Source organism: Carettochelys insculpta, chromosome 22 (genome assembly GCF_033958435.1).
Source record: "Carettochelys insculpta isolate YL-2023 chromosome 22, ASM3395843v1, whole genome shotgun sequence".
NCBI classification, from domain to species: Eukaryota; Metazoa; Chordata; order Testudines; family Carettochelyidae; genus Carettochelys; species Carettochelys insculpta.
The window spans coordinates 6705624-6723580 of record NC_134158.1 but is presented as its reverse complement, the minus strand read 5'-3'; the positions used below and the strand labels follow the sequence as shown (position 1 = coordinate 6723580).

The 17957-nt window shown below is 53.8% G+C and overlaps 1 protein-coding gene across 1 annotated transcript; it reads right to left on the bottom strand.

The window, feature by feature from the left end:
• Positions 1–9695: 9695 nt before the first annotated feature.
• LOC142024953 (C-type lectin domain family 2 member B-like) lies at positions 9696–16354 on the bottom strand. The gene is made up of 6 exons (XM_075017335.1): positions 16185–16354; positions 15563–15779; positions 14441–14539; positions 12248–12435; positions 11523–11626; positions 9696–11120 (listed from the first exon to the last, which is right to left on the bottom strand). Exons 2-6 carry the CDS (start codon positions 15633–15635, stop codon positions 10979–10981), a joined length of 606 nt encoding a protein of 201 aa, XP_074873436.1. The 5' UTR covers positions 15636–15779; positions 16185–16354; the 3' UTR covers positions 9696–10978.
• Between the last annotated feature and the right edge of the window lie 1603 nt (positions 16355–17957).

Genomic DNA, 17957 nt, shown 5'->3' with positions numbered 1-17957 from the left:
CGGTCCCACACCAAAGGCTTTTATGTAAATTAGGTGGTCATGGGATAGGAGGAAAGGTCCTTTCATGGATCGGGAATTGGTTAAAAGACAGAAAACAAAGGGTGGGAATAAATAGTAAATTTTCACAATGGAGGAGGGTAACTAGTGGTGTTCCCCAGGGGTCAGTCCTGGGACCGATCCTGTTCAACTTGTTCATCAATGATCTAGAAAATGAGGTAAGCAGTGAGGTGGCCAAGTTTGCAGATGACACCAAGTTGTTCAGGACAGTCAAAACCAAAAGGGATTGTGAAGAACTACAAAAAGATCTCAGCAAACTGAGTGATTGGGCAGCAAAATGGCAAATGAAATTTAATGTGGGTAAGTGTAAGGTAATGCATGTTGGAAAAAATAACCCAAATTACACGTACTACATGATGGGGTCAAATTTAGCTATGACAGATCAGGAAAGGGATGTTGGAGTTATAGTGGATAGTTCTCTGAAGACATCCGTGCAGTGGCAGTTAGTAAGGCAAATAGGATGTTAGGAATTATTAAAAAAGGGATCGATAATAAGACAAAAGATATCCTACTTCCCCTATATAAAACTATGGTACGCCCACATCTTGAGTACTGCGTGCAGATGTGGTCTCCTCACCTCAAAAAAGATATATTGGCATTAGAAAAGGTTCAGAAAAGGGCGACTAAGATGATTAGGGGCTTGGAAAGGGTCCCATATGGGGAGAGGCTAGAGAGACTGGGACTTTTCAGTTTGGAAAAGAGGCGATTGAGGGGCGATATGATAGAGGTATATAAAATCATGAATGGTGTGGAGAAAGTGAATATAGAAAAATTATTTACCTTTTCCCATAATACAAGAACTAGGGGACACCAAATGAAATTGATGGGTAGTAGGTTCAAAACTAATAAAAGGAAATTTTTCTTCACACAGCGCACAGTCAACCTGTGGAACTCCTTGCCCGAGGAGGCTGTGAAGGCCAGGACTCTATTAGGGTTTAAAAAAGAGCTTGATAAATTTTTGCAGGTTAGGTCCATAAATGGCTATTAGCCAGGGATAAAGTATGGTGCCCTAGCCTTCAGAACAAGGGCAGGAGATGGATGGCAGGAGATAAATCACTTGATCATTGTCTTCTGTTCTCCTTCTCTGGGGCACCTGGCATTGGCCACCGTCGGCAGATGGGATGCTGGGCTCGATGGACCTTTGGTCTGACCCAGTATGGCCGTTCTTATGTTCTTATGTGTTATACCTAAAGAATCAAAGCAGAAATTAGTGAAGGTACATGACAATCAAGTATTTGTTCCTGCCCTCGCCTGCCCCGGGACAGCCTAATTTCTCATTTCTATGTCTCTCTTCCTGGACTGTGGTTGCCATGGTGACCGTGGCCCATGGTAGGTGACAGGCCTGTTCTCTCCTATAGAGAGCCTCCTAACCTTATGAGGATCCTTCCTAGCATCCACAGGCTATACCACAATAATACTAATCCTGGAATTTTTCTGTGCACCAAGCTCTGTTGCCAGCTTTGTCCACATATCTATTCTGGAGATACCACCACTGGACGTAACTACGTCAGTTACAGAATCATTGGCAAATTCTCCTGTTCCTTAGTTAACATCATATATGCCATCATGTGCCAACAATGCCCACGCACCATGTATATAGGACAGACTGCAAACACTCTTCCACGAAGAATGAATGGACATAGAACAGACATCGAAAAAACTCCAAATAAACAAACCTGTCAGCCAGCACTTTAATGGAGTGGGCCATCCTGTTAAAGACCTGAGAGTTTGTGTTCTGGAGAATAGAACGGTCCTGCGCTGTGAAACCTTCTCATCAAGGTCCACATTTTGCTTGCAGGCTCACGCTCTGCTCAGCACTGATTCTTCCCCCCACACAGAAATGAGATCCAGGCTCTCATTCTGGCTCCAGGTGGGAGCTCTTTTGTGAGCCCAGGAACTCCAATCCTGAGAAGAACCCTGAGTAGTCATGCTGCTGAGCTGGCTGTGACAGCTGGGTGCGCTGGCCTGCTCCTGAGGTGCGCTTGCCGTGCTGGTCAGAAAGAAAATGAATTCATATTCCTGTTACCTAATTCAAATCCTCAGGCTTCCTATTACCTACTTCCTTCCTGCACACCTGGAGAGCAGCAGAGGTGGGAGACCTGTGGGACATCTCTGGATCCCAATAGTATCAATTCAAAGTCACGCTGTTTCCATACCAGTATTACTCCCATCTTTTCAATTTGAACTTGGCGTTAATCCGCATTGAATGATTGACACAAAAACCCCGGCCTGAGTGCCCCTTAAATTTGACCAAATGGTATTTGCAGTGAAGACTGTCACATTGTAAAATTGAGCCAAGCACCTTACAATTGATGTTATGCTGCAGTACAGACATAGCCCAAGTGTTTCTCCTTCACCTTCACCCCCTCTCTTTGTCTCTCTCTCTGTAGCCCAGGACTCCGCCATTCCTGGCCAAGGCCCTGACCCTTCTGGCCAAGGCCACGCCCTTTCTATGCGTGGGCCCAGAGCCAGCCCACAACCACTACCAAAATTCACAGAGTGGCTCCTTCCACAAAAATTATTGCCCAGCCCTGCCTTAGGCAGAGTTGTAATTATAATTATAGGTCTCTTTAAACCAGTCATCAATTACTATGTTGTGATGCTTCCCTGGGTATCCCAGGCTGGGACGTGAATTGCTTCTCCTTTTCCTGAGGGGGCCTTATCTGTGCCTGCCAGGAATCAGCACCATAACCCCACTGGCCCCCAGACACACTCACCACTGGGCCTGCAGTCATTGCAGGGTAGCAATGTGCCCATCTGCCTTCAGAGCATCCCCTGCACCCATCCCTGGCCTCCTGGGGTGTGTCTACACAGCAAAGTTATTTCAGAACATTGGCCACTTTTCCCACGTAACTTTGTGAGTGTCTGCACAATGCAACCGCTATTCTGAAATCATGTCAAACTGGCAGACAGCGTATTTCAAATTTGGCAAAGCTCATTCTGTGAGGAATGGCCCCTATTCCCAAAGAGAGATTTTGAAATAGGGGCCGTATAGACGGAGAATCAGGGCTGTTTCGCTGTAAACTATTCCGGAATAACTTATTCAAAAATAATTCTGCTGTGCAGGCTGGTATTTTGGGTGAGAGCCCCTGGCAGCAGGTCTCTAATCTGAAATAGGCTCTGTTGTGTATAGACACACAATTCCAGAATAATAACAGAGAGAAAGCCGTGCTAGTCTATATACTATCAAAACGAAAAAGCAGGCCAGTAGCACTTTAAGGACAAACAAAATAATTTATCAGATCTGAAGAAGCGGGTCTATCCCACAAAAGCTCATCACCTAATTAATTATTTTGTTAGTCTTTAAAGTGCTACTGGACTGCTTTTATGTTTTTTTATTCCAGAATAAGTTTTGCTTATCTGGGGACTTCCCTGTAGTGTGGACACGTTATTCCAGAATAGTTTATTTTGGAATAATTACTCTGGAATAAACTATTCTGAATAACTTTGCTTTCTAGACCTACCCCAAGACACAGACAGTAGGCACCAAACAACTGCTTCTGGAGGAACAGTAACACCTTTCCACATCCCCTGTGTCCCCAGATCACTGACCCTATGGAACACCCAGCACTGACCTCTGTTCAGTTCCAGGGAGCAGAGATTCCAGTGGCAGTGTTGGAAACAAAAGATTACACAGAAAAATAAACTCATAACCTGTGTGCTGGAGCTTGGACTCACCTGACCAGATACTTTCCTGTCTGCCTACGTCCTTCGTGCCCCAACTCTTTGCAGTGCTTTAGGCTGTGACCCTTCTCTCATCAGGTGTGCGGGTGTCAGTTTGCCTCTGAGAGGAAGAACCCCAGTGTGTTTCTGCATGCCGTGGTATGCCAGCAGGCCTGCCCAGTCCATAGGATGGGTCATAGGGTGTCCATCCATCACATTTTTAACCACACTGTGCCATATTTAAGGCCTCTTTCAACTGCCCCACCTTTAAAAAAAAAAAAAGAAATCAAGCAAATTGCCCCGTACAGGAGACCCCTGACTTATGAGTAGGTTACATTACTGGGCAATCACATGTAAGTCAAATTCTGCATAAGTCAGGACCTGGTGCTGGGGGGCCCTGCCACCTTTGGTCCCCCAGTCCTGGCTGCACCTGGCTCCCCACTGCCCTGAGCGGTGGGGAGCCCAGAGCCAGGCACAGCAGTGCTGCTCAGTTTCCGCACTCCCACAAGCAGAGGGGAGTCAGGAGCCAAGCGACGGCCGGTTCCCAGCTCCCCACCACTCACAATTTCCACTCCTGTTATTGCAAGAAACTAAACCAAAACCGTGGCAGTCGGGCTCTGCGGTACGCTCAGCTCCAGCCTCCCCCTGCTGGGCAGCCGCCGTCAGTGCAGCTGCGGCAGCCTCCTGATTGGGGCTGGCAGGAGACTGCTGGGCCGGATGCAGCCAGCAGGCGGCGCTCTGGGGCAGGGCGCGGAGGCAGAGCCTCAGCCAGCCGGGTAGGGGGGGAAGCACCTGTGTGGTTAGAGGGGCGGGGGGCGGGGGGACGTATCGCCCAGGCCAGAGATGGGACCCCCCCGTCCCGGTTAAAATGGAATGCACCCGGGGGCAGGCGGGGAGCACAGAGGGCAGGGGAGGGGTAGCTGGGGCCGTGTGGGGCAGGCAGGGAGCGAGGGGCTGCATGGGGGCAGGCGGGGAGCACAGAGGGCAGGGGAGGGGTAGCTGGGGCCGTGTGGGGCAGGCAGGGAGCGAGGGGCTGCATGGGGGCAGGCGGGGAGCACAGAGGGCAGGGGAGGGGTAGCTGGGGCCGTGTGGGGCAGGCAGGGAGCGAGGGGCTGCATGGGGGCAGGCGGGGAGCACAGAGGGCAGGGGAGGGGTAGCTGGGGCCGTGTGGGGCAGGCAGGGAGCGAGGGGCTGCATGGGGGCAGGCGGGGAGCACAGAGGGCAGGGGAGGGGTAGCTGGGGCCGTGTGGGGCAGGCAGGGAGCGAGGGGCTGCATGGGGGCAGGCGGGGAGCACAGAGGGCAGGGGAGGGGTAGCTGGGGCCGTGTGGGGCAGGCAGGGAGCGAGGGGCTGCATGGGGGCAGGCGGGGAGCACAGAGGGCAGGGGAGGGGTAGCTGGGGCCGTGTGGGGCAGGCAGGGAGCGAGGGGCTGCATGGGGGCAGGCGGGGAGCACAGAGGGCAGGGGAGGGGTAGCTGGGGCCGTGTGGGGCAGGCAGGGAGCGAGGGGCTGCATGGGGGCAGGCGGGGAGCACAGAGGGCAGGGGAGGGGTAGCTGGGGCCGTGTGGGGCAGGCAGGGAGCGAGGGGCTGCATGGGGGCAGGCGGGGAGCACAGAGGGCAGGGGAGGGGCAGGGGAGAGGGCTGAGAGAGCCAAATCAGGGCAAAGTGCTTAAAACAGGGCTATTGACAGCCCCAGAGTGGGGGCCCTGCACAACAAGGCACTAAACTGGTCACACAGAGCACTTCTGTCCCCACACTGGCCAGCAACCTAACCTCTGGGTTAGATGTTGTTTCTGTTGTGACCCCCCCCCCCCATTAACTAATACAAGGTCCATTGGGCCATATGGGTATTGGAAACCAGGCCCCCTATCGGTTTCCCAGACCAAACAAATTTTAGGGGTGTGTGTGTACTCTGAACAGTAAGTGCTGCTGTGCCCGTCAGAGGCTCAGAAGATTGTACTACCCAGACAGCTCCTAATCATTTGTGTCCGCAGGGCTCGAAATTTAGTTCAGCCCCTTGTCATCCCCAGAGGCACTGAGGCCACGTGCTAGGTTCTCTGCTCTACACGCGTGGCTAAGAGGCAGCAGGCCTGGAGCTCAGGTGGTAGATAGAGCACAGGGCTTCAGCCACCAAGGGCCCAGGTGCAGAAACCTTACACATGCTGCTGGGACCAGCTTTCTTTCTTCATTGCTCTGTAACAGCACAGCTGCCAGAGCTGCATCCTTGGCAGCTAGCGAAAGGCTTTGGTTCACCAGGAAAGTGCAAGGCTGGAGCCATGGCTACCTTGTGCTTTAACCAGCTCAGGCAGCATTGCGTTCCGGGCCCCAAGCCCACCGCATCTTTATCGATTTCCATAGGGGCAGTGATTGCAGCATGAACGTGTGGTCTCAGAAGTTATACCCTCCCAGCAAGACTGGGAAGGAGGGAGCAGACACTTATGGCCAGGCCTTACTTTTCCCATGGGCCACTTGTCTTCCCTTCCTTCCACTCACTGGGCCCAGATAAGTTCACCAAGATTGGACTAGCTGAGCTTTTCCTACACTCACCTTATATCCTGTTTCTTGGATCAGTGCCAGGATGTTTTCAGTAAGTTGTTGGACTCTTGCCTCAGTTTCCCCCAAATATTAAGATATCACCTACACAGGCCAACACAAGAGGCCTGTCTTAGGGATGCCGGCAGTCCAGCCGAGCTGGCACATGGGGGTGGGTGACAGCTGAGGAGTTCTGAAAACCCTGTGGTAACCATCAGGAAGCCCAAGGTTGTTCTATTACAGTAAATGGAAATTGGGCCTGAAAATCTGGGTGCAGAGGGATGGTAAAGAAGCAGTTCACCAAGTCAAACACTGAAAAAATATCTAGATGCGACTTGCACCCTCTGTATGACCCATGTCACGTCAGCAACAGTAGGGGCTCTGGGGATCGTGCCTTTGTTAGTCCTTCAGAAAAATCGATCGTTACACGCCAGGATTGCCCATTTGCCTTCAGTACCACCACACAGGCAGTTAAAAGGAGAGTTTGTTTTTCTAACGACCGACTTGTTGTTCTAAGTACTGTCAAAGTTAGACTCAAGACTCACAATTTGTCAGACCACTGTTTATTAGCAAAGCTGCTCTGCTAATACCTTTAGAAAAGTCAGCCCCCTCCCAGGGCCCAGGTCTCTTAATTTATACAGATCAAGAAGGCAAGTTAATAGACAAAGGAAGAAAAAAAGACAGACACACACACCCCCATATAGTCCCTGAGACCAGTCAGGTCATTTCCATATCACCCTCAGCAATCCCCTGCCAATGACTCCTTAGTTACCTTAATTAATTGCCATTTAGTACCTAATGCTCTGGTTCCTGCTTTTCCAGGCACAGCTGGCTCTGTTTAAATCAGCATAACCTCCCCTTGTTGAGCTTAGAAGCAACGTTGTATCAGTGCAATTTAATTTCTTTTTACAATGTAACCCTTATGTACAATATCACATCTTATACTTCCACAATCCCTCCTTTTGGTCAAGCTACGCCTATGACCAACAATTACCAGGTTCCATACATTAACCATTCTTTTTCATTTCTCTCATCGGTGATATTTAAAACCATCAGATTGGCACTCTGGTTAGGGGTAACCTGTTGGATGGTGTGCCTTGCACAGCTTTGGATACAATAAAAGATTAATTGGAAACATACAAAAATCATTAAAATTCCAAATAAGATAGTTAGAATTCTTTGAAACAACCAGTTTCCTAGGCTAGAGAAATTAAAGAAACCACTTAGCCATTTCCACAAGGAACTTGGCTCTTTGTGGGGAAGGTATGCAATTTGCTCCCAGTGACTAGCGCGATTTATTACATCGTTAGTATTATCAGGTATATATACACAGCATTCTGTTCCAATGAGAGCGCAGGTCCCTCCCTTTGCTGCCAGCAAGATTCGCACTTTTTAAAACTGGGGAACGACATTGTTAGAATTTAACTCTGAGTCCTTAAGTGCTAACAGCGCACTTAAGTCTATTTGCCAAACAATAGCAACTGTTGGCCTTTGAAGGCTTGACAAAACTAGCGGGCCCACCTGGAGGTGGCCGCTCCCATCCTTAAAACAGTCTTGTACTTCTAAAACCAACTATAAACATGGTAAACTAAATAACTGCTAACTATTAACACGAATAAAATGAGTTTGTCTCGGGCGTTGGAGCCGGAGAGGATTCCGTCTGCACCCGTTGGCGGTCGAGAAGGAACTGGCGGGAACCGGATCGCGCACATGACCGTAAGCGCGAAGAGCCGACGCGCATCGGCACATGCACGACCCAAGGGAGACTGAAGAACTTCTGAGCTGCGGCACCGGGGTGAGCCCGACACCACCTACTGTGGAGCACCCACGGGGACCACTCGAAGAAGCAGCTGAGATTAACAAACGCACAGGACAGTTACACAGGGATGTTCATACCTAAGGGAAGTTTGGGCATTTATTACACAGCTGGCGCCTGATGAAAGTTATGGAGCTAATTGGAATGTGACCAATCAGAGGTAATGATGAAAGAACCATTAAGACAGCATATGGCTATAAAAGCTGGATTTCCCACCCCCATTTTTAGCCTGCAGTGGACTGGTGCATTTGCTGATTTCAAAAAGTCACCTAATCTAGTTTGTGCCAGTGAAAAAAGCCACACCCCTTTTCAGTGAAAGCCATCTAAGTGACTGGAGACAAGAGCTCAAAGTCACATGGGTACAACCAATCCCACCTTGCACTGCGGCTACACTCTTTCACCAGGGCTTGCCAATGGTGTAGTCACCCCTCCCCAGCACTTTCCACAGACTGATTTCACACATGGAGCCACTGCAGCTGGCTGCTCAGTGGCTCCAGAGGCTGCTGCTGCAGAATATTCTACATCTCCCTGGATGCTCAGTAGCAGATTTAAATGTAGCAGTCCTACAAATGAAAAAACTTCAAAAATAAAACCAATCTCTGAGCTGCAATTCCTTTGCAAATTTAACTCCATCAACCAAGGATTAAACAGACAGAGCGGCTGGCCTGTTACCAAAGCAGCTTCTCTGTGCTGGAAGTTCACACATCCCTGCTAGGATCTGACAACAGGCCACATCACCCTGACTGATCTGACTTGTTTTTAATCCTCTTGATGATGTATGCTACTAAGAATGGGCCATTTCCACTCTGAATAGACCTGTTTCTTCACTTCCTTAAGTGGGTAGTGTGGTTTGAGGAAAGCTTGGTAAAGGGCTTGTAGGCATTTGTCTCTGCCTGATGGATCAGAGCAAATACAGTTGTACCATAGTGCGTGGCTGTATACAATGGATTGCATAGTGTGCCCTGGATGGAAGCTGGAGGCATGCAGATAAGCATATTGGTCCATGGGTTTTTGATATCAGGTGGTATTTATGTGACCATTGCTTATCTGCCCAGTAGTGTCCAGGAAGTGGATCTCTTGTGTGGACTGGTCCAGGCTATGGTTGATGGTGGGTTGGAAACTGTTGAAATCATGGTGCCATCATGTGCTAGCAATGCCCCACTGCAATTTACATTGGCCAAACTGGACAGTCTCTCTATATAAAAGAATAAATGGACATAAATCAGACATAAGGAATGGCAACATTTCAATCTCCCTGGACACTCAGTAACAGATTTAACAGTAGCAGTCCTACAAACAAAGTTGCAAAAATAAAATGGAGAAAAATGAGCTACAATTCATTTGCAAACTTGACTCCTTCAACCAAGGATTAAACAGAGGCTGGGACTGGCTGGCCCCTTACAAAAGCAGTTTCTCTGTTCTCTATGTTCAGACCTTCACATTAGAATCTGACAGTGGGCCACCCCCCCGCCCCGACTGATCTGACTTTTCTCCTCTCTTGATGTATACTACTGAGAATGGGCCATTTCCACCCTGACTGAATAGACCTTGTCAACTCCAACCCTCCCTTTTACTGGGACCCACCCCCCCCTTTAAATACACCTGACACCCCCCCACCACCACCCCAAGCAACTCCTCTACCGTGAGCTCTCCGAGGGCAAGAGGAATCAAAGGAGGCTTTGCCAGAGGTATAAAGACTGCGTGAAGGCCAACGTTGCTCATGCTGGTTTAAGACCAGATCAGCACGCAAAAAAAACAAACAGGCTGGCGTGCTCTCGTACGACAACTTTGAAGAGCAGTGATGTGTGTGCCTCAGATGCTTTGAGAAGAAAGCAAAAGCCAAACTAACAGAGCCAGGACAATTCCCTTGCTCCCCACTGTGGATGCCCAGGCCGTTCCAAGCTTGGACTCCTCAGCCACATGCGAGTCCACAAGCAATGAGCCTGTGCAAGCTCGAGACACTGGACAGGACAGACTGCCTATTACTCTTCAAGTACTTCTTTGAACAACCCCCCCCCAGCCCCTCTCATGCATCTGATGAAGTGGGTCTCTGCTCACGAAAGCTGATGCTCCAAAATATCTGTTAGCCTGAAAGGTGCCCCAAGACTTGTCCTCGAAGCTACAGACTAACACGGCCACCTGATAATTGTTCACAGGTCTTATGGCTCTTGCATCTGTCCCCTCCCTAGCCAATGCACCTGTTGCTGCCTCTCCTGCCTTATCCACTCACCTCATTCACTCAACAGGGCAATGGATCAAAAAAAGAAGTGGGGAAGAGAGAACCTGGCAGAAAGACATTCAGCTCAGTGCAAAGAGACTTCATAGCAGGTTATAAAAAGCTGCTATGTAAAGTGACAATGCAGAGATATACAGAAGCCTTCACATAAACCTCTGGAAGTGAAGTTTAAACATGGAGACGTAATACAGAAGTGGTATGAAAATGATTAAATACAGAGATATATAGATGGACCCCTGCACAGATCAGTTCACCTGCCACAGAGCAGGCTACAGCAAAGGGCAAGATGTGTCTTAGGCTTCATGGCATGTTGAAGGCAACTTCAAGACTCAACATCTGATTGTTGGGGCACATTAGAGGCTCTCACAGTAGCACAACAATCAACTGGGGGCTGCCTTTGAGAGACACTGTTCTGCAGCCTGAACAAGTAGACATCCCTTGTGCTGTTTCCCCATCATTTCCAAACCATGCAGCTCAGACACCTCCTCCAATCAGGGCCTCCCAGGGCAGAGAAGAGCTGGAGAATAGGACCCCGAGTTTAAAAGGTAGAAAAGAACGTCCAGGGTTGGAGAGTCCCAGGGCCTGGCTGAGAGATCTGGAGGCTGGCAGGCTGATCAATACAGGTGTAGGTAGTTCAAGGCCATGTGGCCTGCATCAGTGTCACTTCCAGGAGACTCACTGTGAGCCCCCTCCCAGCGCAGAGCCTGTCCCAACAGGTTTGCTACAGACCCACTGGCGTTCCAAGTAGCACCGCGAGCTGCTGACCCTGTTCTGGTTGTTCAGGTAGGCGCAGTCACCTCCTCCTCGGATCTCAAACCTGCAGCACAGCAGCCAGGAAGCTGAGTCAGGCAGAGGCCAGGCAGGTCCCAGCCAGGGGACCCGTTCTCAGGTCACAGGCCAGAGCGCGGAGCAGCTGCTCTCAGCCCCACAGGAGCAGAGTGCAGCAAACCCGGTGTTTCTCCGTGCTGGGGCCAGAGAGAGTGTCTCGTTCCACCCCAAAGAGACTGGGGGGCTTCCCCCATTCACTGAAATGCCACAGACCCAGCCCACACTCAGGGCAAGAGCCCAGACACCCAGGGACAGTCTGGCACCATCTGGCTGACACAGGAAGGGAATGACCCTGGGCAAGGCTGGGTTCTCACTGGCACCCAGCAATGGCTCTCCCTGAGCTCGCCCAGCACAGACCCCAGGACCCTGAGAGCAGGGGTAAGAGGCTCACCAGTGGTTGAATTTGGTGCCATTCGTCCATTTCCAGGGTTGATTCCGCTCCTGCTGGAGGCCAACCCAGTGATCATAGCCACCCATATAGCGCAGCAGGAAGGCCTTGAATAAAGCCAAAGGACAGCAGGGGTCAGCCCCAGCGCTTCATCCCCTGACCCTGGCTGGCACACACTGAAGGGCACTCAGTTTATTGTGAGGAGGTGGGTGCAATCTCCCTCTTGTGAGGCACAAGGTCCCCCAGGCAGCAAGTATGACCCACTGCACACGTTTCTGCTCCCCATCACCTGCACTCAACTCCTCCTGGCCAGGGCAGCTGCTGATTCTAAGCCCTGTGCAGACATCTGGCCCCCAGAGCAGCTGCTGCTCCTCACAGCGAGGTTGTGGAGGGGCAGAGTCCAGCTGAGATGGGAAGAGATCCCAGGCCCCATCCTCAGCTGGCCGCTCCTTGCCCATCCCCAAGGCAGGAGCAGGGCTGTGCTCAGCCCCATTCCGGAGCCAGGAGATGCCTGAGCAGCCCAGCCCTAGACAGGGGCCACCTTCCTATGTGGAGCAGGGGCAGCAGATGGGACAATCCCTGTGGTCACACAGTGAGGTCCTGGGCCCAACCAGGCCAGGCATTCTGCACCTGGGCGTCCATTCACTCTGGGCTCCCAGCACAAGGGCTCAGAGCTGCTCTTCCCCCCCAGCAGGGCAGAGCCCAGGCCATTGCAATAGGAGACTCACCATTTCCTGCAGGGTGTCGATCCCAGCCAGGGAGGCTCCCAGGGCAGAGCAGTGGCTCTGGCTGTCGGTCCAGTTTCCTTCATCCTCAGAGAAATAGTAGCATTTCCCCTGGTACCCGACCCAGACATCCAGGCAGCAGTGCTCAGCAGCCAGGCCCAGAGCAGCTGATCGAGGCTTAGCAGCCAGCACTGAGGATGAGACAGTAACAGGGTGGGGTGAAGGGGGGGGTCAGAGCTGCCCCTAGAGTTGAGCACTTGACTGGTACAGAGACCAATAGGTAAAGTGACCAGTCAGATGGGTCCAAGAATGATCAAGTGTTTTACACCCCAGCGCCGAGAACAGTACTAAAAAAAGAAATCAGCCAGGCCTTCCGCTCTGCAGGAGGATGGGTGTTAGACAGGTGCAGATGCCCAATTGAAACACTAAAGCTGCGTCTACACGTGCACGCTACTTCGAAGTAGCGGCACCAACTTCGAAATAGTGCCTGTCGCGTCTACACGCGTCGGGTGCTATTTCGAAGTTAACTTCGACGTTAGGCGGCGAGACGTCGAAGTCACTAACCTCATGAGGAGATAGGAATAGCGCCCTACTTCGACGTTCAACGTCGAAGTAGGGACCGTGTAGACGAGCCGCATCCCGCAACATCGAAATTGCTGGGTCCTCCATGGCGGCCATCAGCTGGGGGGTTGAGAGATGCTCTCTCTCCAGCCCCTGCGGGGCTCTATGGTCACCGTGGGCAGCAGCCCTTAGCCCAGGGCTTCTGGCTGCTTCTGCGGCAGCTGGGGATCCATGCTGCAGGCACAGGGTCTGCAACCAGTTGTCAGCTCTGTGTACCTTGTGTTGTTTAGTGCAACTGTGTCTGGGAGGGGCCCTTTAAGGGAGCGGATTGCTGTTGAGTCCGCCCTGTGACCCTGTCTGCAGCTGTGCCTGGCATCCCTATTTCGATGTGTGCTACTTTGACGTGTAGACGTTCCCTCGCAGCGCCTATTTCGATGTTGGGCTGAGCAACGTCGAAGTTGAACATCGACGTTGCTGGCCCTGGAGGACATGTAGACGTTATTCATTGAAATAGACTATTTCGATGTTGCAACATCGAAATAAGCTATTTTGATGTTGGCTGCACATGTAGAAGTAGCCTAAGTCATTCACCACCAACCCCCACCCCCCCGCCACCACCCATTTCAAAATGAAGCCATGAGACAAAGTTCTGGGCAAAGCACACGGCTCCAGGACCCAGTCAAAACGTGGCTGCCTCCTGCCCTGCACTCCAGCTGGAGCATGTGACATTGACAGCAGCCGCCGAACAGGGTCAACTGACCCCTTCACCCAGCTGCATAGGGACACCACCCAGGACTGTCCAGGGGGCACAGACTAAGGCTGGCAGAGATGCCTGTGCCAGATCAGCCAGGTAAGGAGGAGAAGACACATTGGGTTGGGAGGGAGAGCTAGGGGTGCCTGCCTCTGGGGAGGCCTTGGATTAAAGCAGAGGGGCTGTGGTTGCCTGGCACAGCAGGAGGGGGAAGCATTGAGCCAGCTATTGTCCATCTTTCAGAGAGCAGGAGAGAAGTATACCTACAGTGTAAGATAATCTCAATAAACAGATGTCTATTTATACAATACACGGCTCGCTGGACTTCACATACAGCTATTTTGGTTCCTTTTGTCTAACTGGTTGGACACCCCTGCTGTATTACAAGTAGGTTTTTGGTTTCTGCTGTGGTGCACATCACCTCCATATTGGTGCACAAAATTTATTCCACACATGAATGGAAAAACAGAGCATATAGTTTCCTGTGTTACTGAGATGAGCTGGAGACAGCATCTGCTGCCCAGCCCCAGCCAGGGCCCAAAGATGTGGGGAGGCCAGGCTGGTCACAGCACAGCCAAAGGGCTCCTAGGTGCTCTGCCCCCATCCCCTCAGATACCCCACTAAGTGACTGCCTCAGCACATGGCCACGGTGACTGGGGTCTGCAGTGCTCACAGATAAGCTGGGGAGTGCATGTCACACTGTCCCAGCTCACAGCCTGAGCCCAAGGCAGGGGCCTGGAAGGAGCCAGCTCCAGGAGGAACATCCCCCCCAGGATCCTGTGTCCCAGGGGCGGGCAGACAGCCCAGAGGAGACCAACTGCGGCAGCTCCCGGGGGTGGGATGTGCAGAGATGGGAGGGACGAGGGCGGAGGATGGGAACTCACCAGCCACAGCAATGATGGCAGCGACCAAAGCTGACACGAGAAGTACCTGGGCGACCACGACCATTCGTGCTCGGCATCTCCTGCCATTGGCTCCAGGACCTGAAAGAGGGACCCGTCAGCCAGAACTGCCAGGCTGCAATTCACTGATCACACTGGGGCCGCAGCCGCCCTAGGACAGGCCTCCTTGTGTCTCTTGCTCCTCCTGAGACTCTCTGGAGAGACACCCGGAAGCTCAGGCGGAACAGCCCCTCCCTCCCCTCAGCCCAGTGCCCCCACCTGGGCACTCCCAGCCAGGCTGCCACCAGGCCAGCAAGCTCAGGGGCACAAAAGGAAGGACCTGTGTTCTGGGGACAGGAGCTCAAGGTGCCCCCCACCCCTGCCTTGCCACTGCTGAGTGTCAGCCCCTTGTCCCCACTCACCCCTCCCAGGTCAAGCTCCCATCCCCACACATGGGGCTCTCACACTGGCAAAGCAGTGAAGGGCAGGTGGGCGGCAGGGAAAATCAGGCAGGGCTGGGCCTGTGCTGTCCTAAGGAGTCTGACACACCAGCCCCAACATCCCCTGCAGTCAGGGGTCAGGACACTGAGAGCCACTGGGAAGAATCCCAGCCCTACTGCCCACAGACCAGGGGATTGGGGCAGCTGCTCCTTCCACTGAGTGCCTGGCCTGACCCAGGATGGGTGGAAGTTTCTCAAAAGTAGGGGGCAAGAATGAGGTGGAGAGCACCCCCCCTTCTCTGGGGTGCAGAGGGCAGCCCCAGGCCCAAGCTCTTTCCCCCAGGATAGAAAGTGGGGTCCATGGCTCCCTATGCAGCTGTTATGAACTGGCTGTGGCTGGGGAGCAGGGCCTCATCCCCACAGCTGAGCTGTAGGGAGCCACAGATCTGGGGGCAGGGACACAGGCCAGGAGTTGCTCTTAATCCCCCAAGACCCCTGGCTCTCCACAATTGCCCGGCCTCCCCGGGGGACAGGGGGCTCCAGCTCTCCCCAGGCAGGAGGGGGAAGAAGTTCTGGGGTGAAGCAGGGTCACTGACAGAAGATGGAGTCATAACCCCTGCACCTCCCCCCACCCAATCCAGTCTTGGTCTCCCCCAGCCCATTCTCAGGAACCAGGCTCCAGTACCTCCACTTTTCAGGGAACCACTGGCCTTTTCAGGCTGCTGCAGCCGCTCTTCGCTCTCCCCAGCTGGCTCCATTGTCTCTCAGCCACACCGGGCTGCAGGTGCTAGGCCAGGCTGGGCTCCTCACCCTGTGACAGCCTCCATGCAGCAGCAGCGCTCAGCCCGGCAGGTCCTGACCTGGCTCCCTCCCTGCTCCCACCTCAGTGGCGGAGCTGAAAGCTGAGAGCCAAGCAGAGCGGTCAAGGCCCATCTTTTCACGTGGGGAATAAGTGTTGCTCTGTGCACAGAGGCCTGCGGGGATGTGCACCACCCCGAGACGCGCTGCGGGCCCGCTGGGCAGCGCCTGCCTCTGCCGCGCACACGGGAAGGTGGGGAGGGGTCTGGCCCGGCTCGGCTCGGCCGCTGCCCTGCAGCCCCCCCAGCCACGTGCGGGGCCAGGGGATTAACCCCCTCACACTCCCGACCGCCGCCTCTCTGGGGGCCGTCAGGGAGCGAGGGGCAGGCGGCTCCTGCTCCTGCAGCGCGCACCGGGGTGTCCCCGCTCGGCCGCGGGTAGCGCCCGGCCCGCAGCGTCAGCCACCGCCACCCCCATCCCCCAGGGGCGCGTCTCGCCCGGACTCTCACCCGAGCGGCCCCGCTGGTCCCCGGATCGCACGAAGCGGAGCTCCTGGTGGTGGCGCTTCTTCGCCGTCTGTTCCCCACTTCGCTCAGCTCAACGAGCTTGTCCCCGATAGGCGGAGCTGAGCGCCCTTTTATAGACGATGCAGCCAGCGGTCGGGGAACGGGGCTCGAATTCGTCAGCCAATCAGCTATGGGAGGGGTTCGTGCGGGACAAACAGCTGCCGACGGACAGTACCAACCTCTCGGGCGCATAGGGGGGTTGGATCGGGCCGCACTAAAATGTACAGGAATTGACATATCTACTTTATATGGAAAATATGGGAAACAATGTCCGAGCAGGAGACACCTGCTCACCCCTGGCCGCGCCGCGCTGGCCCCGTGCCTTAGGGGCTCGGTCCTGCTCCTGCGCTCTGCATCCCCCTCCCCCGCAATGGAGCGTCCGGCCCATGGTTGCCCTCGGCAACGAATCGGAATGGGTCTCCACGCGCCGCGCCTCCCCGCGTGAGGCAGGGTGGGGAGGAGCCGCCCCTCCCTCTCAACGCGCCAGTCACCGGCTCCGCCTCCCAGTGCTGGAAGGGGCGTCGGGCGCTCATCTCGTCCAGCCCCTGCTTCAAGCAGGACCAACCCCCACTACGTCATCCCAGCCGGGACCTCGTCCAGCCGGGGCTTAAAAACCTCCAGGGATGGAGAATCCACCACCTCTGCTGCAGAGTCGTCTGGTGAGAGGGGTCCCTGGGGGGCGGGGGGGCGGTGGGGTCGTTGGGGCGGGGACGGGGGATGCTGCCAAATGGGATCACGTCACCCACAGATGCTCTTTCCAGCACCCATCGGGCTGTTGTAATTCTGGACCGTTGGTTGCAGCCTGGCCGTGGACGGTGGTTCAACAGCGTCAGAGAAGGGGACGGAGCGACTGGGTCGAGGGGGGTTCGGCTGGCGCCCATGGCGCCGTCAAACTCGCTGCCTCGGCTGTTGCTGTTGGCCACGTGGCTGTGTATGTCTGTGCCTGGGCGGTCTCTGGGACGGCCTGGGCGAGGCTGGTGCTGCCTGTGGGAAGGTTGGGAGCGCCGCCGCCTCCGACACGGGCCACGTCGCCTACACCTGAACGGTGGTGTGCACGCACCCAAAGGCCGAAGGGAGCTATGCGACTCCTTGCTCGAGCGCCGTAGACGTGGCGAAAGGTTTCTGCGTATCAAAGGGCAAGTCCTCCACCTTAGACCGAAGCTCTTTGGGGTTGCCCAAAGTTTGCAGCCAGGATGCCCTTCTCGTTACATGGGTCCCCCATGAGCCAAGTGCAGCTGCAGGAGCGAGCTAAGGCCAACGGGTCCCTGGAGCCCCGAGGGGACCTAGATACCGGGGTGGGGTGGGGGGTTGCTGGGAAGAAGCTGCGGGGAGATATGGGCCGGGCCAGTCGCTGAAATGCATTTTTGTGTGCAGCTGTGTTATTTCAAAATGCGCTATTCCGGAATAGTTTCTTTTGAATTAAGGCCTCTGTGTAGACGTATCTGCTGTGTCCCTACCAGGGCATTCAGCTGTATGAGTGGAGCGCAAGCCGTGCAGCTTTCTCGGTTAAACACACGCCTGCTCTCTAACATTTGTGCCTCTTTCCACTGAACTAGACTAAACGCATCCGGCTCGTGTGAAAGGGGAAGAAGAAATTGCCCCCCCGCCCCCGCACAAATGACACTCAGCCACTCGGCCCTCAGTACCAGGGAAATAGACACTAAATCAAAACCACACCTGACCCACTCAAACCCTGCCCTGCTCCTGTTGTCAGCT

What these genes read in the sequence shown, in the direction of transcription:
- LOC142024953 (XM_075017335.1), bottom strand. Translation starts at nt 15,635, where the DNA reads ATGGAGCCAGCTGGGGAGAGCGAAGAGCGGCTGCAGCAGCCTGAAAAG. An exon ending in TGGTTCCCTGAAAAGTGGAG is followed by an intron (nt 14,540 to 15,562) that starts GTACTGGAGCCT and finishes TCCCTCTTTCAG; the next exon opens with GTCCTGGAGCCAATGGCAGG. An exon ending in TCGACACCCTGCAGGAAATG is followed by an intron (nt 11,627 to 12,247) that starts GTGAGTCTCCTA and finishes GCTTTATTCAAG; the next exon opens with GCCTTCCTGCTGCGCTATAT.